At 46.6% G+C, this 20,093-nt stretch overlaps 1 protein-coding gene across 6 annotated transcripts in view; it reads right to left on the bottom strand.

The window, feature by feature from the left end:
• nav3 (neuron navigator 3) overlaps positions 1-20,093 on the bottom strand; it is a 182,847-nt gene that overhangs the window by 81,604 nt on the left and 81,150 nt on the right. For 4 of the 6 annotated variants that reach the window (XM_088288884.1, XM_088288879.1, XM_088288880.1 and 1 more), the window contains exon 1: positions 15,380-15,768. The exons of the other annotated variants lie outside the window; for them this stretch is intronic. In XM_088288884.1, coding sequence (XP_088145010.1) covers positions 15,380-15,634 — 255 coding nt within the window. In that variant the 5' untranslated portion in view covers positions 15,635-15,768. Of the gene's footprint in view, positions 1-15,379; positions 15,769-20,093 lie in introns of those variants that run through there. 6 annotated transcript variants of the gene reach the window in all.

The following is a 20,093-nucleotide window of genomic DNA, read 5'->3' as shown; positions in this document are numbered from 1 at the left end:
TGACAGTTCACTCACACTCAGTGCTTTGCAAAAGTCTACACACCCCTTTTAAAATGACATTTTTGTGGGTAGTTTTGAGAAAGAAAAATAACTTGTAAAGATGTTTCCGTTTAGATCAGGTGTGGGCAAACTACGGCCCGGGGGCCACATGCGGCCCGTTAAATGTTTTAATCCGGCCCGCCGAACTTGCGGTAGTTAGGAGCGACTCGATTGTTTTCGGCAACATGACAGTTCACTCACACTCAGTGCTTTGCAAAAGTCAACACACCCCTTTTAAAATGCCATTTTTGAGGGTAGTTATGAGAAAAGAAAAATACCTGCAAAGATGTCTCCGTGTAGAGCATACTGAAGTGTGATTTTTAGCATCCTTTACACTTCCAGTTTGCATTTTGCCATTCCACACATCACGGCATAGCAATCTACATTGAACTGCTCTTGAGACATGGTGAGGAATGCGTGTCACCTCCGCATGCCGCAATGTCAAACTGGTGACGGACGTGGTTTCCCACGGACGCCGCGACCAGAGGGCCAGTCAGGTAAATACACTCGCTGACCTTCAGCAAACACAGGCTGGGCGGTGCTGCTCCTTATCTGGACAAGCCCTGGAGGTGCTCTTTTTCGGAACAAACACACCTTAAATTGAACCTTTCAGCAGCATGGTTGCTCAATATTTTCTAATTAGAGCTGATTAACCCTTACACAAATTTTATTACCCGAAAGTTAAATTGACTTTGGAAATAAACACGAGCTTCAATGTAGGCCGAGACCCGTAGCTTGTCTCACTTGCATAAGTGCCTGAAGCTTCCACCCATCAAGGCTCGACCTTCCGCCCTGGACCAGTCGTTAAACAAACTAGCGGCGATGCGGAGACGGCAAAAGGTGCCTCACCTTACATTGAGCTCCCACTCCCCCTCCTGCCCTCGCAGGAATGTGACAGTTAGAATGTTGGAAAAAGTTGCGCAACAGCGAAGCACTTCAAAAGACGACTCGGACCATTAGGTCTGTAAAGCCCCCGGGACGACTGAGGGGGAGGGAGTGTGACGATTGTTGCAAAGGAGGACTTTTAGAGGCCAATGTGAGACCCGGTGCGTTGAGGCAAAAGGCAGATCGATAATCGGCGTGTTAAATGTAAACGAAGAAGAGAGGCTGAAAAAGGTACGCGCTGATAAGTTGATCAATATTTACCGCCTTTAGCCAAGAGTGTCTCTTGCGGTGTTTTCCCGCGGTTCTGACACGCAATAACTACCTGCTGAGAGTTAATCAATTGTACCGATTAAGGCATCAAATTGCAAAGGAGAGAGATCACTACAGAATCCTTCTAAGTATAAAAAAAAAAACTCGTAATCAATTGATTATGCAATCAATGGCGGGACCGTCTTGTTTTGAATTTAAATGCTTGATGTGTTTCCCAATTTATAGGAGCAGATTATTTATTGGAGTTCATTCTTTTGCTCAAATTAAACGTTATTTAAAATATTTATTTTGACTCTCAATTGTTTCTTCTCACAGCCACGATTATCGTATGCATGTTTTTACGATGCTGATTCTTGTTCGCTCGCTCTCTTAGTTGAACTCAGAATTGCTTCTACTGTCCCTTAGTTGCTCCGGGTTCCAATATTTGAATTCTATACCCACGGTACTTGACCCGGTTAGAGACGATTACAGGGACGGGTGAGAACCAGCTTCCGTCCTTGCTTAGTACGTCCTTTTTTTAAAAAAAAAGGACTGACCCATTTCTGGGGCGGAATGTCCATCCCTGCCGATTAGTTTCATGGCCTCATCTCTCCTCTTGGCCAAATTCTCGTATTATGTATATTTTATTCTCACCTTAAAGCAGAATGGAAGTCATATTAGCACGGAGCTTAAAAGAAATAATGCGTTGAATGGTTTTGACAAAGAACTGTGACCAAATCCTCATCCAAAACTGTTGAAACGAGAACAGAGATCTCGTCATCCAAAAATCCTACAAATATGAACGAACAAACCATTTCAAAAACGTGCCAGGAACAACCCCAGCACTATTTCGATGACAGCAGTCATAACGGAGCCCCGACAGTGCGAGATGAGTCAGCTCACGAAAACAAGATTACGGCAGCCTGTAAACACAATAAGCGCATAAAAGATGAATGGGATGTCGGCGTGCAATTGTCAAAGGGAATTAAAACCCGGGGAATGAGCTGCGAGCGTGTGACAGACTGGCACCCTGCTACCGCTGCTGCGGGGCAGAATGAGGCTGAACCGGATTGATTGCCATTTTCTTTCCCTTTCTTTGCATATTTAACAAAGCAGTAGCGAGGGTAAGCACATTTGTTGCGCTTCATTAAGCACCGTATCATGTTACAGTTCCCCTAATGCTCTCAGACTAATCTCCTTGCCTCCAATGTCACTGATAAGCTCACGCTATCTCTTATCTTGTATCGCCACTCCGAAACGGAATCAAACATATCCCCTCTCATTAGGATATCAGAGTCATACGAAAAGGCCATTTATCTCCTCTCAACCAGACCGGGCTAATTGAATCCAGAATCCGATAAGCGATCTAGTAGCGAGCGTGTCAGTGGATTAGCTTGGCTTGTCACCAAGGTAACCCCGGAGAAGAGAAGGAGGAGATCTGAAGTTGCTTCCGAAGGATTCCGCGCAGCATCCCTCGCTCAATATCCTCCCGGTAGCGCTTGCTTCCTTCCTGAGGCCGCGGGATCGGTCGTCTCTCTCAATCCACGTCGAGCAGGAAATGAGAGCAGATGTGCAACACGACGACCGGCGTCTTTATCCGACCAAAAATCAGGAAACTTTTAATTAGAAAAAATGAAGAAAACCGTGTCTGGCATTCTTTGTTATTTGACCGTGTCATGGAGAATCCAGGACAATATTCCGACGACGGTGAAATTTTCAAGCATATTTTTCAGATGTGGTTTGATCTGTTCTGGCGCGGCGCCAAATCGCAAAAAAAGGACTCAGTAGATGGTTAATGATCTGATCTTTGCCCATCCTCTCCCCCCGACTGACTTTTCCGTTCTCATGAACTCCAACGCGTGTCAACTGCTTTTTCTCCCTGGAGCGCCATCGTCCACCACTTCCTCCTCCCTCTTCTGTCTTTTTTTTTTTTTATGTTTAGGAGAACAATTGCAACAATTCCAGAGACTGGAAGAGGCACATCTTGAGAATGTAGCTGGAGGCCGAGATAGGGTGGGGAAGATAAGGAGATTAGAACTTTTTGGTTGTGCTTTACCTAAAACAGAACCAGTCAAAAACCAGGACAGGTCCCGTTTTCGGCGCACACCGGCCGCTGTTTGGTCTGCTTAGCTAGCGGGTGTTTTACGGTTTTTATCTTACCTCTTTTTAAACGGTCTGGCAATCGTGATTTACTTCCCGCTTTTTTAGCGGCGGGAGAGGCGACAGAGATAAATGGAAGCGCTCGATGAATGCCCATCTGTGTGTGCGTGGGGCGAGATAGGAGTTGTGTTTACGTTCGATCGCTGTGCAGGCCGCTAATGGATGGCAGATATTTTGCTGAGGCGGACCGCGATCCTGATCGGGTTTCCAGATACGCTACCTTTTGACAAAACGTCTCATGCTGAGGAATAACTCATGTAGACCTGACATATTTGACCTCAAATTAATTAATTTCCAAAACCCTTTCACCTCAGGGTTATTCAAGGCAGAGAGTCAACTACTAGTCTACTAGTCGACTAATCACTAACTAGGCGTTTTACAGAGGACTTTCTCCTCACGCGTCCATCGCCATCCCGGGAGATTAGTGGAGCAGTATAATGTCTGGCAAAGGCGGTCAGCGATTCCGAATGCCGATAGTCTTAAAAGATTTAAGTAGTAAGATAAAAGGCATCCTGTTTAGTCGATCAATTCTTGTAGCGAGACTATAACCAAAAACCTTTGCTGAAATGTCATTCCAGATCATGAGGATTCCTGAAGGTCTCAAATGAAACCTCTACGGATGCGGCGAACCGAAACCACATCCTGGACCCGAGATGGGGGAAATTGGACTTTAATTGCTCGCAACCCTTACAAAGGCAGTCTATGTTTTGTTTGTTTATTTAGGTTGCCGTGCGGAGTGGAAGGAACGTTAGGAGTGACGTCAAAGTCCGCGACGATGCGGTCAATGAGGGGCATATCAAAAGCAAAGGAGGGGCAGCCCGATGGGTGGGTCACTATGACGGGGCTTGGTCATCATGACAGCGCAGGTGGGACGGCGAGCCACCCGAGGCGTCCACTTGAGAGAACTTCAGAGGAGACGGCTGAGAGGGGAATGTCGACATTGTCAGCTTACGGGAATCGCCACAAATTGTACGCTTGCCTTTGAGGCTCAACGCCGTTCTTTGGCGTCCTCGCTGACAATGACTCGTCTTTGAGGTCTCGTCTTATTTTGTCTGCGCGCGCCGCACGACGTATCTAAGTGACACCGTGGGAGATCATATTTCGCATCTATCATAACCCTAGTGGCATATCTCCTTTCGCGCACCTTCATGTCCTCGAGGTGTGTGCGAGTCGCACGCATTCCGCGGCCGTCTTCAAAACGCACCTCCAGAATTCTTCTCGGAAACACTCTCAATGTTTTCTGAGAGTTCTGGATGGAGAATCGAAGCCCATAAACTCAAGTTGCATCCCAGCGCCTGTTTTTTTTTTTTTTTTTTTTTGTGAAAGCAGACAGCAGCTTCAGCAGACACACACAGTTGACAACTACAAATCACACAGCAGCCTCTTAAATTGTTCTCGTTTCTGGCCGCAGCCACACTTCTTTCCATGACTGACTAATACAAAATCATTATTAATTCAACCAGGCCAATTTTTTTTTTTTTTTTTTTTTTTTTTTTTTTTTTGCAGGCGTTCGCAGTCCGCCAGCAATAAAGCAGTGGCAGCTATCTCGGTGCGCTCAGAATTTGCAGAGCATGCTATCTTTTAGTCTAATCTGCCTTTACAACCTCGTGCAAATCAACAGACTGCGAGCTTTGTGTCGAGATGTCCAGATGAATTCTCGTGACCTCAAAGCCGAGCCAAAGCCACTAAAAGCGTCCGCGGGCTTCCAAGTAACACTACTTCTTGGTGTCGAAGCCTTTTCAAACGGGAGTGAAAGAAAACTGCAAAATTGGACTGATGGCTTCTTCTGCAGATTTTCACTGAGGAAACTGCGCTCCGCTTGCCAGTTTTTCCTTCCTGTTTGGTGTTTAGGTATCAGCAATGGACACCCACAAATTTCTATTTTTGACAGGCAGACTTTCTCCAGATGCGGAACTATTAAACACAGACTGGGGTTTTGAGTTCTGACCAATCACTTGATATGGAAAAGTAGAGTTGTTAGCGACATTGCTATTTTACAGTTACAAGATAGCTTATCTGCAAAGGCACAGACTCGAATTGTGACGTGAATCAGTTGTGGCCGGCGAGCCAAGTTAAACAAGTTGCTTCCACCGTCCTGGAAAAAATAACGTCGCCTTTTTTTCGAACAGGTGAGTAAAGCGTAAACACAAAAGCATGACTATTTCCAAACAAATAATCCGATTGAAGTTGCTTCGAAGTCAAAGCGCTACAAAAACGAGCTAACGAAGGAGTAATCAGATTACATTTCCCGTGGCAACGTTGCATTTTAAACATCAAGCATCTATTTGTCAATCAGTGAGCTGTTGCTGTCCAGGCTGGTCCTGATGCGGCGTCGCCATGGCGATGTGGCAAGGCGCCAAGTCTAGCTTGTCAACCACCACGGCTCTTCATTATTCTGCTTTGAAACTGAACTAGGCGTGAAATGTGCCCCAGGGGTCTGCGATTCGACATTTTAGGGCATTCTTATTAGTGTAAGGATGCCATCGAACACCAAATAAAAATAATTGCGATGTGGACGGGAGACACAACGACCGATCATTCCGCTCCATCCAAAATAGAAATCGAGCGACAGCTGCAAAACATACATCGGGAACGTTCCGCAGTGTTCAGAGTGTGAGTGAAGCCAGATCTCCAATGTTGTATTTGGTCACGCTCTGTCGCTCATTCTTTCAGCAATGTGCTACGTTGCGGCCGGTCCTCGTTGTATATATTTCATTGACTGCTCCTAAATATTTCACGCACCCAACCCGCCCCGCCGCCCCGCACCACAACGCTAGTTTGTTTTTCTAGGCATTATTAAGACCAGAATGTTGGACGTTATGACCTCCCACCGAGAAAACTACAACGGAATGACCCACTAAAAGTTGAGTCCATGTGGGGGGAATTAAAATCCTGGCCTGGAGTTTTATGAGGTCCCAGTTCAACACCTATGGGGCAGATTTAGCCGAGTGTTTATACTCTAAATAATAACTTTTATTGCACACTTGGAATATATGTTGTTTAACTGTTTATTCCCCAAATACGGTGCGGAAAATTATTGCGCTTCAGCTTGAATAAGTCTTGCAGTATTTGCACGGCTGTACAGCCTCCGTGCCCCGCGCGTGTCACCTCGGCTGTCCAACTCTGACTAAGTTAGAACACCACATGACACGGATGCCAGCGCTCGCCGGACCTGTTGCCACTTCCAAGGAAAACATTGAGTGGCTTCTAAGCCAAAGTGTCCAGTGCTGAGGACAGACGGAGTTGCGGTAAATGAGCCAGAACTGCTGCTTCAGCTGGGAAGAATTGAGGACGGCGATGGAAAACGGATCCACTATTCTGTCACCTTTTATGCACAAGTGACTCATGGGAGCTAAAATGTTGCCTTTTTCCTTTTCGCATTGACCTAGCAGCCAATGCTTAACACTAAGGAATAGGGAACGGCACAGATGGGCACTTCCTCCCAAGGACGGAATGGTCCGTCCAGTCGTCCCAAACCGACACATTTTGTTTCACACACCCACACACGTTATTTATCTGCATGCATCTCTGGCACTTAATTTTGACTTGTACAGACAGTCTACAATAGGGGTGGGCAAACTTTTTGATTGGCGGGCCACAATGGGTTCTAAAATTTGACCGCGGGGCCGGACCAGGAGCGGATGGATGGAGTGTTTTGGTCACCTCACATCATCGGAGAAAAAAAAAAATCTATTTAATTTTAAATGAAAGTGAACAAAAGTATTAACACAAAATATCTTTGTATTTAGAAAATAAAACATTAACAAGGTTTATTCATTTAGTTTTTTGTCAAGTTCGGCGGGCCGAATTAAAATGTTTCATGGGCCGCATGTGGCCCCCGGGCCGTATCTTGCCCACGCCTGGTCTACAGCATTGTATGCCATTCATATACAGCATAGTTAGCGATTTTTAGCCACAGCTCATGCAGTCAATAACCTGGAATCCAATTATTTGACAAAGAGAACCATCATTTGCTTTTTTGTTTCAAGCTGCTTTTTGAGAGGCTAAAAGGAAATCCTTCAAGGGAGGTGCGTGGCCACCGCCAGCGTTCTCCAGATATCCGTCAACATGTGGTCGTTTTTGGGGCTGTGGGAAAGGACCTTCGGAACCTTTCTTCCGCTCTCAAGAGTCTACCTCGGAAATGATTTATGGGATTGACCAGAAGACAGTGCGAGTCCCACGAGCAGCGCCGCGAGTTGTTGCCAGGTAAAGTCGGACGGTGTGACCCATCAGGCGCTCTACCTTGGATGTGCTTGTACGGACGGACTGCAGGTGTGATGCTTAAATAACTGGCTGCGAATGGAACGATTGGAAGCAGGTCAGTCTCTTCCCTTTCGGAACTGTCGGAATTCAAAGAGACAATCCAAGTGAGGCATTTCATCTTTCCCACATTTGTAATCCTCACAGTCCAACGGCAACTCCCCCATTCCTGCTCCACCTCTTCGTGGTCTGGCCTCTTGTATAACACTGACACTATATCGCAGCCTGTGCCAAAGGATTCTTACCCCCTAGACACTGTAACGCAAAGCCTCCCACCAAAGACTAATGGACTCTGTCAGGCTCACGGAAATGAGGATCAGCCGGCCTCGTATGCCGGACAAGTGAGGGGAAGAAGAAGCAACGTTCAATGCGTGGCTTTCCTATTTCTATAAATCTACTCGCACATCTCCGGTGATGAATGGAGGGTTGACTCGAAGGGATGGAAGGATTTTGATCAAACAGACAAAAAGGAGAATAAAAAAGTGTTTGGTGAGCGGGGTGGCTTGAGGAAGTTTATAGCGCGGCAAATCATCAGGAGGGAATTTCGATTCTGCCGTGTTACCTTAGCCTAGATGTGGAAGTCATTAAGAAAGATTTTATATGAGGAGGGGGGAGCTGGCCTTGTTGTGTATGGGAATTTGGAAAAATAAGAAGGTAGAAAAGCAACATTAAGTATAATACACCAACAAAAGTTAACTCCTTCCATATGTCAATTATAAAAAGTTGGTAGGAATTCCCCAATTAATCACCCGCTCGAGACGCCATCCAACTCACAATCCCACAGGACTATCTTGGCATGATTTTAGAACTCCACCTTCAGTTCACTTCCTTTCTTTATGCACTTAAACGCTTTGACTGCAATTGTAACCTGCGGAGAAATATTTCGGTACCTTCCGCCATTGACACCGCAACACTCCCACTTTTCCTTCCCAGCCCTTCTGATTTCCTTCCCCTCCGTTAACCTGGGCCCCAATCTCACATTGAGCGTTTCCCACCGCCGGGCGTTGAGGACGCAGCCAGATGCTGAGGGCGATTACGGCGTTAAACCTGAACGAGGTGCCTGCATCTGCTTTCAATCTGGCGGCAAGTTAACTCCTACCAATGCATACGGACTAAATGATTGAAGAAACAGCTTTCTTACGACTACTTTGAGTGTCCCGCCCCCCCAGGGTGTGGACCAGCCCGGTGTCGACTTTGAGGACAACAAAAGAGACACAAGGGTGCCATCGTGAGCGCATGACTACAGAAGACTAGACGAGAAGAACTTTTGCTCGTGTCGCGGGTCACATCGCATATGATTGACTCGCGGCAAGTCCAGGTGACCCAGAACAGGATCAATTGTACAATAAATGGCTTGATGGATGGATTAGGAGACGTTTAGGCTACGGATAGTGTTGAAAAGTCTTGAAATCGAATTTCAAATACGGTATATTGAGTCACGATCGAACAAAACCAAAAACAGATGTTCAACATACTCTGACTGATCGAAGGGCTTCATATTTCAGTGTACTTCTTCAAAATGGCCGCCATGGGAAGTGCTACAAAGGCCTCTTTGGTTTCATCTGCGGGCAGCTGACTTGAGTTGGACAAGCTATTGGCGAGGGGCCAGTCAGCATGTGAAATTCTGCGAGATACAAGGAAACTCTTGTCATCGAGTTCTTAGCGTCTTCGGGTTCGTCTGCTCCATTGAAACCATCCGTTTGCGAATCCACCCAAAGTCTCTGGACCGCCACAAATGCAAACGATGACTCTGACCTTCCAAAAGCGAGTCAATTCCTCCTTTAGCATTGATACTCCATTAAAGATGCCAGAAATATTTCACAAGACAGCGAGGAGATTTACAACCCGAATGGTAGAAATGATTTGCAGACTTCTGCGAGGCATCAACGTGGGCGGAAGTATGGAACGGCACAAAAAAAAAAAAAAAAAGAAAAAAAATCCTTCAATGACAAGGCCGACAGGTTGAGAGAGAAAATGAAAGGCGCTCCGGAATACCTCACAGGACGCGTGGACAAAATACACGGCTGTTAAAAAGTAAACGTGGGCTTTTATGTGGCAATAACGCAACAACATCAGCCAGTAAATAAAGCCAAATTCCACGCGCGTGCTCGCGTTTGTGTGTCAAGAGAGGAATCGTGTGAGAAAAGATGCTGGGGCCAAAACAGCAGAGCTTTGTTGGCCATGGGGAGGAGGGAGGAACCGTCCAAGATCCGGAGAGACTGTCAAGGGCTGGCACTTCATCTGATAATGTTAACAAACTTTATGGGCAAAATTAATGCACTGGAAGAGCAGAGGAAGCAATATAGGCATTTTTTTTTGTTTTTTGGGACCAGTGAAAATGTGAACACTCTGGGACATGACCAGTTTCCCTCTCGTAAGATGCGATGATGCTTTGATACAAACTTCTACACTATATTTAAGCTTGGGAGCTGTCATGTGGTTCCACATCCTCTCATCCAGATTAATTCTTGTCCCCCCGCCCAGTTCAAGAAACTAAACTTCCACCCCGAACCACACACCGGGATACGATTTAAACCACCCAGGAGGAGTCAGGGCCAAGATTGACGTGACTTCTTCTGATCTCAGACAGTCGTACTAAATCGTTTTCGAGAGTTCGGGACTTCCGAATTAAAATTTCATACCGCGGTGATGGTTGCCAAAAAGCCAGAAAGGGCCTGATGGATTCGGGGGGTCAACCTAGGACACACGATAACTGCATAAAAATCAAAGTCAACTGCAAACATCTTTGAAGACTAACAGTAAATCCTCACGAGGATACGACGAAACGACAAAAGTAAGGTACTCCAAGTTTTATATCAAAACGTTAATACACGATATAATTTGATCTACTGCTTTTGTATTGACACGGTACCAAAAAAAAAAAAAAAAAAAATAATAATCCAGCACAAAGCGATATTGATATTCTCCTCCTGTCTCAAAAATGCATAAATGAAAAATCACTTGCCATTTAATGGGGGGGGATTACATAAACCAGACAGAAGGAACACAATCATAAAAAAATAACATAAAAAGACGGCGACCAAGGATTGAAAAAGGGAAAAAAAAATACGATCGTATTTGTTGGTTGTGAGGAATGATGTGTCTAAATGTCACATTTGAAAAGTGGAAGGGGAAAAAAAAAAAAAAGGTTCAGTTAAGCTTGGTATAAAAACCCGTGCCAAGGGAGGGTGCGGAAACAAACCGCCGCCCGCTAAGCCGCCACAGCCAGCTTTACATCCAAGCATCTGCACGTGAGAGCGGCTTTGTGTTCTATTTATTGGTCAGAAACTCCCAACCGTTAAACTTTCAAACGGAACCAGAGGACCGGCAGCAGTACCAAAGTCAAAGTGGTGCAAACACCGGCATGGACAGAGATGAAGATCAGCTTTTCGGGTTCTCGGCAACACGCGACATCCGAAGCCTATAGAATCGTCGTTTAATCCCGTTTCAACAACCACTTTGTCACTTTTGCTGTTATTTTTCGGAACTGCTTTTGCGGTGAACATTATTCTGCCGTTTCGTTTTCCCTTCGGTTTTTACGACCAGGAGCAGCGCTTTCATGAGAGGAACTAGTTGCCTAGAATGTTTTCTCCGAGCAGGAAACTCGGTCTGAAGTGCGAAAGGAACGCGGTAATTGTGTCGATGGCGAGTGACCTACTACCGCTGCGGTGTGTGAAGCAGCGAGTCGATACCGCAGCCGCGGCTCTGGCCTAATTCAAAACATCGGCGGCCATTCTCCTTGCATACCTAAGAACCACACACACACACACACACACACACACACACACACACACACACACAACTGGCTGTGTAAGCATGTGTTATGGCACGCTTCACGGCTCCACACAATGCACGGGTAGATTAGAAACAGGATAAACCGGAGAGGGCAACGACGGACGAGGTGACGGGTTCGCTCGGCAGTCGACAGCAGGACTGACAGAACTGGGCCAGGTGCGCTTTTTAACCCCCTCCGCGCCACTCGCACTCGGAGCTGCATCGCAAAGGAAACGAGTTTGACAGCGGAAGGGCAATCGGTAGGAGGAAGTGAAGAAATTTATGACAGATGTGGAGTGTACAGGTAAAGGTCGCGAGGAAAATATCAGGGAGTGGAAGAAAGTGAGGCTCCTGTTTGCCGAGGAAGACAAAAAAGAAGAAAAAAAACACGGGAAGGAATGCTGGCAATCGGAAAGACTGACAGGAGACGAGAGTGGAAAGAAGAGGTGGTGGGACATAATGAAAAGGAAAGGATTGAGAAAGGAATGAAGACAAAACGACAAAAAAGTGTTGATGGACGTGAGGAAATCTGCGCTCTCCTTTATGGACTTCTTGTTCAACAAATACCGACAGGGAAAAGGGTGCAATCCAAAAATTGTGAGGCGAAATTTCAAGTAGAATCCCTCCAATGTGAATTGTACAGGAATAAAAAAAAGCGGAAATTGATTCAGCGTTGTCCAATCAGTGCCACTTTTTTCCCGAGCCACAAACATCAGCATGAAACCTCATGAGATTCGCCTTCGCTTTAATCTCCGTTATTTATTGTATTACGGAGCCTCGGGCTACGGAAACACATGACACGGTGGTACAAGCCAGCTTGCCTCAGTGTCCTTAATGAACGCACCTTTAACCACATCAATCACCCGATCAACAAAAATGCACCGACAAGGATTTTATTTGATTTTTTTTCCCCTAGAAATGCTTGGCATAAGCGTGTTTGGCGGTGAGCTTTAAGTCTCTTTTTGTCCTCACTCGTCAGCAAGGAGGGTATTTTGAAGCCGTGTGGTTCTGCTACAAACAATTCTGTGTGTCCTCACTCCAAGATTTAAACGCTGATGTCTATTTACCTATTCCATCAATTTATTCTTCGATGTTTTTAACGCTCGTCGAAATTATACACAACTAATGTCCGAGCAGTCGAAATGACTGCTACGGGCGTTCCAGTAGTTGCAGATTTCTGTCAGACCGAGTGTTAAGACGGTCGTAAAAAAACCAGCGGGGATAGACGCACCCCTGTTAACGTATGCCTTCTGATTGGCCGAACGCGACACAGAAGTGTTTAAGCGTGTCATTTGAGAGCCTTCTCCACTCTCGCCGACTTGAAGAACAACCGTAGCGACGCTCGCTGCTTCTCCGTGATTTGTGTTCCACATTCAGCTTCCAACGCAGACCACCCATGACGTATGAAGTTCCCATCCTGCCCACCCCTCCTTCTGCTGGCGCGAGTCGGACCCCTCTGGCTGCCTGCTGTTATTTCAGCAGTGTCAGAACCACTAAAACAGAAGCGAAGGAGGCGGGGTGAGGGGGGTGACTGAGCCAGATGAGACAGGACGAGTATGCTTTGAATGTTGGCATGATGGATTCAATAAATCTCTCGCTCGTTATTTTTCTTTAAACATTAATACGCCTTCTGTTGCTTCGTCGACTGTTCAAAAATTTCCTCACACGACGCATGATGCATAAATTGAATACTTCTCAAATAGACGAAAAAGCACATGCATGTACTAAAAGGATTCCGGCGGGGCTAATAAATACGCATGGGATGAGAGCAATTCGTTTTTAGGACGTTGCTTAAACAAATACTTGATTTGGCTGCAGGATTTGTGATTTACGATTTGGTCGATATGATCTAATTGCCCGTCTGCTGAGCGCAAATGTGACAAAATCATTGACTCTCTGCAAAATGCATACAATTGTGGGTCTGGTTTATGGCTCACCATACATGCAAGTCATATTTCACGAGTATTATACAGTGTGGAAAAAGTTCAAGACTTTTGGAGGGCACTCGAAAAAGAAAATAAAGGCCTCGGGGGGGAATGTTTATATGTTACCCTCAGTCAAGTTGACAATATTGCTTGACTTCTCAACCACAAATCCACTCACAGGGCACAATCAATTGACGTGGGCTGCCTCAAAAGTGATACAGCAGATTTTGCATTTGCTCTTCGCCCTTGGGAGCGCAAGACATAATCAAGCTTTGAAGCGAGTGGGTGAGAGCATCTGGCACTTGCGCTCTTGAACATACTTTTTGGACTCGCGCTTACGTCGCAGGATAACGGTCAATGCCAAACGGAAATAGCAACCTTTGGCTCAGGGATGCAATGAGCTGGCATTCACAGTTAAAGACGCACTCGCCGGTAAAGGTTAGATACAGTTGAGAAGACTTTGCTCGATTAAATACCGGCATGAATTTTGACAGCTAAAAAAAAATCCTCGATGTACGAGATCAGCCTCCATTAAAGCCCAGTCAACTCGGATCCACTCTTCATTCGGGCTCGTCATCGCGTAGCGCCAGAGGCTAGAGACTAATTTGAGCTGTCAGAGGAGAGAATACACCAGTAGGCGTCTACGTCGGCCCTCGTTCTCATCTCCTTCGCGCGGGAGCCTTTGACAGGCAAAACCCAAACGAGGATTTAACAGTGATGCGTCCAAAGAATGCAGGTGTAGTGCACGAAAGCAACTGGAAACAGTTCTTAAAGTCATTCAGGCCCATCTGGTCCGCTGCCTAAATGGGTCGTCGAAGCCGTCAAAGCAGGAAGTAAACACACAAGTATGCGCGTTTGCTCTTCTATCGCCAGCGTTTCATAAAACACCCACTTGAAGACACTCGCAGAATTGTACGGCTTTAGCCGTCACTCAACACACGAGGATGGCGTCATCCCGCTGACATTCACTCACGCTTGAACGCTGCCAAAAAATGGATCTCGTTTGACAGTTTAATTGCATCCCTTGTAGATGAGCTCCCTGCAGTTAGTTCAGGTGCACTTCCTCCTGAAGCCCTACGTCGCCGTACAACATTGCTACAACTTTTTACGGTATCTGTGAAATCCATGAATCCGAAACGCACAGGGGAGACTTTGGAACACAAGTCGGAGATAAGGTTTGAGATTCCAGCAAGAGCGCAGCTTAAAAATAACTTCCTGGAATTCTTGAAAGACGGCATAAGAACGGTCGCAGACTTCTCTGCAAACACCATCACAGCAGTAAAATAAATAAATAAATCCTTCCTCATCATCTTCCAACGCTTTTACTTTGGAAAAATGTCAACGGGGGATAAGGTAATTAAAGGATGACATTCAACACAATTAGGCAGACTAATTACCGCTTCCATTGCGCCGATTCCTTCATCAATGACGGGCCGCGGCATGCAACCATATTTCAGTTTCCAAGCTTGAATGGACTGATTCACTGAAAACAGTTTGCTCCAGTTCAGAATGTTTGATGTCTAAAACTAGTCACCAGTGGGAAACACCAAACTTATAACAAATCTGTAGAAATACAAACGGGTATTCTGAGACTGAAAATATTCTCTTCCCATGTTAAACACAGCCCCCCTTGACACTTCACACAGGCCCCAAAAGGCTCAAAGTCAGTCACAGCCATGCTCTGAGGATTTAGAACCAGGCCAGAGAGCGCTGACCCAAGCTTTGATGTCTCCGGCCCACGTTTCCTCCCAGTCACGCGGAATCTCTGCCGCTTTGTTTGCTACCGGACGTCTTAAAGCATTGAAAGGAAGAGGAGGACGGACGGGCTGGCCCAATTGGGAACGTTTCAGTTAGCGCTCCGGCAGCTTGTGACGATATGCTGCTGAAACTACTTGGCGGGGATTTTTGAAAAGTGACCACGCCTCTTTTGCCCGAGCCCGAGAAAAAACAAGGATTTGTGCAGCAAGGAAATCTCTCTGTAGTGAGTCATCCCCGTGCCAGAGCTACACATGCACCTGCTCAACCAAACATGGAAAACTCAACGGTCTTCATGATAAGCACTAAAGAGACGCAGAGTGTAAACCAACCTTGCAGATCCTGCTCTCCTCAGTTTCCGCCTTGGACTTTCTCTCAGGTGTCCTCGCAGAGTGGTACTCTGACTTGACTGACAGCTGGCAAGAGAACGCTGGTACGCCTTCGCTCGCCTTGAGCTCCTGATGCCTGGCCATGTAGCCGTGTGAGGCGGCGGCGGCTCGGGCGGCGCTAGGGATGGGAAGCGCCGTGTGTACCGGCTTCACCGTGGAGGGTTGCCTGAGCTTGGAGGCGACACCAACTACCGGCATGGTATACCTGCCTGAGTTTCCAAAACAAAAATAAAAGAGGGGGACAGCCTGGTCCCGTGATAAGAAATTGAAGAAACCACAATGGATGTCTTGGATGGGGGGAAAAAAATCCCCCCCCCCCCAAAAAAAAGAACAGAAAAAAAAAAAAAAAAAAAAAAAAGCAGTTGCCTCTCAGAGTGAGAGGAAAGCAACTGCGCTCGCTCTGCAGCCCAGAGCGAGCAGGACATACAGAAACTGAGAAGGCTACTCCTTCTTCCTCCAATTCACTCCCTCCTCCTTCTCCTCCCACAAGCAACTCTCCACCCTCCCTTACTCACTCGCTCACTCGCACTGTCAGCAGCGCACCGCAAAGTCCGCCAGAGCAGTTCAAGGGGACACAAACTCCTCGAAGGGAGAACCAGTACTCGGCAAAACGGTGATTAAGGAGACCTCACAGAGCGCGTTTGTGTGCGAGGATTGTGCACGAGTTTTCCTCAACACAACTGGACATCACTCTGTCTCACTCATTGTGGAAGTTGCCACACGTTCTGCTCTACTAAATCTGGAGCAATCCCTCGTGCCTTTTAAGAGTTTTTAAGATGAGTTTTAAAGATGGGAAGCCTAAAATTTTGTGGGAGGTCATTCCAAAGAGAGGGACCGGTAACAGAAAAGCCTCTGTACCTCTAATAGTGTCTGGTCCGCAGACCTGCGGCACCGGGCAGGTGCGTATGTCAGAGACAACAAATAATAGAATCTAGAAAATCTCTTCTTAAAAATAACTCTAAAATGTAAAGGGAGCCAGTGAACGGACGCCAGAGTACGTTATGTGCCCCCGCTTACGATTACCGGTCAAGAGGGGAGCAGCAGTTTTTTGGATCAACTGGAGACACTTGATGGAGGATCATCTGACTCCAATATGAAGTGAATTAAAGTAATCCAGCCGACGTGACAAATCCACGGATCACTGTTTCAAAGTGCTAACGAGAACGGAGATACTTTACCTTAGCCGTACATGTACCACAGGTGTGAAGACGACGGTAAAAGGTTATTTGACAATCTGACATAATGATACCCTCGAACCAACCATTTCAAAATATCCTAACCATATCAATGAAGACAACTTGCATCACGATACAATGATAGCTACGACATATTTGCACAAGTGTTGACACCCTTTTGAAACTTGCGGAGGCCACACTGTCAACACAGGCTGACAGAGAGCAAGCATGAAGAGGGGGGATGCCCAAACCAAACGGTCAAAGGGTTGCTGCTGACACAGCAAAGTAAACCTTTCAACACCGTACTGGAGTTACAGTAAAAGAGATGGGAGAAAATGCAAACATGTCATTAGCAGAGTGACCTTATTTCATATGGACTCCCAAAACTCATATTTTCACGTTCATATTGCCATGAAGAATCTTTGAGAAGTGGCCCTAATATGGAGCCGGAGTAGCACCGTCTCCAACGTGTTTCCAATCATTCACCGGGGGCCATCATGACAAGCCTAAAACAACAGGACGGCACGTAAATGAGTGGCAGGCATCCAACTGCGCCGCTGCCTGCAGCGCTGCAGAGATCAGGGCTGACTTGGCCGCCGTCCAACCTCTCAGGACTGTCTGGAAAGCCGCCTTTGACAAGCTCCCTTCTCGGTGGGTCGCTAAGGCAGGTTTCCGCCGTAGATGAGAAGAAAACGACTTGCCTGCACGGTCGAGGCAGGAAAATTGAATGTCGGTCGCTGAGCGGGGGCCAGATACTCGCACGATCAAGAAGCCGGCTCGGTAACATAGCGCTGATTGTCCTTACTTAATACCAGAGAAGAGATCCAAAGGCAACACCAGCAAAGCAGATCTCAGGTTTTCTTGCATCTACACAAACCATGAAGGGCGAGTCAGCACCTTTGTGCTTGGCCGACGAAAATTTCGACAAAATGTCACAGCCAACTGTGCCGTAGTTGAAATGTCAAAACGAGCGGGTGAGCACATTTCACTATCACGTTTCCAAAACTCACGAGGCCCGCTGCTTTCTCAAAACGGGATAGTCCTCAGTGTTATTTTTAGTGTTCCGCAAAACAAAAACGTGTCTATTTGCAGATTTCCAGTCAGTAAGAACACCTCCTGGAATCAATAATATCGAGTTTATTATTTGTTCCACATGCTAGGGTGCGATACCGCACAAGTTGACGTGTGCAGAAGTGGAAGCGGGGTCCAAATGGGACATACCGCCCGGGGTCATGTGACTTCAGCTCTGTGACTGTGAAAACAAACCCTCCGGGGTGCTGGAGATAACAGGGGGGGGCGTCAAACAGTTTTTGCCCTCCCAGCATGCACGGGCACACACAGTGCTTCAACACATCCCCTATGGGAGAGCCGATAGATAGACATCCACCTGGGCCTGTCAACACACTGAATGCTATCAGTTAACCGCACGTCGGACAACATGGAAACTCAAATAAACAGAGCACAAAATGGTGGGCCCCTTCACATTTCGTTGACTCGTGCCACTCGGTGTTTCGGATTCACTCTCTCACACACACACACAAACATTCCGGCACCTCACTCAACCTTTGGCTTCTCCACGGTAAACCACCCGCGCACTAAACACGCATACAAACAAGAAATATGGAGCTGAACGAGAATCGAAATCTTCGTAAGGAAAAGATTTATTCTACATCGAGTATAACAAACACCTGTAAAATGTCAACAAGAAGAGCCTGTTTGAAGCTCGTAAGCGACTGCGCGTCCCTCGAGGAAACTATGTAGCTTAAGCCTCATTAATTTTCCAATGTGTGGTAAGGCACACATGGCTTTTAACCTCCAACTCGCGGGCTGTAAATAGGGACAGCTTGTTTGTTTGCTCATCTGATAAACACATATTGCGATCATCTGGGGTTCCACGGACTCGCCCTCATTAGCGCCGAGCCGCGTTTCGAATGTCAGCTTTTTAACACCGCCGTCTGATTAAAGGGGACGTGCTGAAGGAGGGAGGGGGGGGGGGGGGGAATAAATAAATAAAAGCGCTTCCAGGCCTGGAAGCTGGCAGGGTGTCAACGGGCCCAGATGTGAGGACCATGCCACGCCACGGCGCGGACACGCATTCAAACGTACAGCTGCATGCATCCGCTGTGCAACATCTCATTATCTTTCACGTTGGCTTGCTTGTTAAGATTCCCAGTAAACATGAAGCAGAAAGCGACAGCGTTCATGAAGACTGTCCTTTAAAGTGGAAAACAAAACAGCTGGAGGGGATCTGCGCTATGTTTTGATGGATGTGACATTGAGGAGGAGGAGGAGAAAAGCAAGCAGAGAGGGGCGGGGGGACAGTCATCAAATTGCGCACGGTGACCCACGGAGAAACTATTCAGGGGCTTTCGAAAAAAAATAAAAAATAAATCCAAGGATGTGGAGGAAAGACTGTGATTGTGACTGTGCGTGACAAGACAGTTCCTGTCCTGATACAAGCTGTGGCGGTTGTGCATCCTGTTGACTGACGGCCCCCCCGACCCATAAGCCCCGCCCCCCGCCTCCCTTTGCCTTCAGACTGCTGCACCTGTTGACATGGAAAGCAAACTGGCAGCAGATGAGGCAACAGTTTTGAATAAAAGATGCGTCACAGATGTCAAGCATCTCCTGCATTTGATAGCCTTCTATGATGTCATCGGGTCGAGATATTTCACAATCGGTCTGAAGTCGTGTTTTGGTGGCTTACACACAAAAGACAGGCTGGGTGTGTTTCTGTCTGGGAAATGGGTACTTGACCTGGTTAGGGATGATTAAAAAGATGGATGAAAACCCACTTATGTCCTTGCTTAGTCTTAGGGATCAATAGACGGACTTTTCCGTCCTTGGGATGGAATGCCCATCGCCTGTGGGAGGAAGTCAGAGTACCCCAAGAAAGTTGTCGAACTCGACTGAAAGTTGCATGGCCCAATGGATCCTACGTGGTGCTACGAGGCGCAATGCCATAAACCCAAAGTGCAGGATGTTTCTCCATGTGTTGTTTTTCCATTTCCTCTTTTACCTTTATAACATCCACAACACTTTTTTTTTTTCTTTCAAAGCATTCCTTCATTTATGCCACCATAAAAACAGGCTTCAGAAGCTGGTCTCAAGTTGGTCAACAACCTGACACAGACAAGCATGTGCAGATACTTATTGGACTCATAAAAGTCCTGTGCCAATGACGGCTATATTAGCGGGATATATATTTTTTGGACAGACGAACAAGAGGCCCAACAAGGCTGTCGTTATTTTCGACACAAATCAGGCACCCACTTGGAGGCCTTTCATAGTGACAACGAGGGAACTGTAATTAGACCAAAGAGCGCCGTGACATTGTGCTCTGAACTTGTTGGACTCACTGGAGCGCTTCAAGTGATTTATGTCCAGAACCTCAGATCTCAGCGCCCCAGGAGCATATAGACCGTTTTCCTCTACACAGACCAAGCAGACACTTGTATTTGCATGATTGTAACTGGTACCGC

This window comes from Idiotropiscis lumnitzeri, chromosome 2 (genome assembly GCF_059441095.1).
Source record: "Idiotropiscis lumnitzeri isolate Australia: NSW breed Sydney's pygmy pipehorse chromosome 2, RoL_Ilum_1.0, whole genome shotgun sequence".
NCBI lineage: Eukaryota > Metazoa > Chordata > Actinopteri > Syngnathiformes > Syngnathidae > Idiotropiscis > Idiotropiscis lumnitzeri.
The sequence above is the reverse complement of the archived record's forward strand: the minus strand, read 5'-3'. Positions and strand labels throughout refer to the sequence as shown.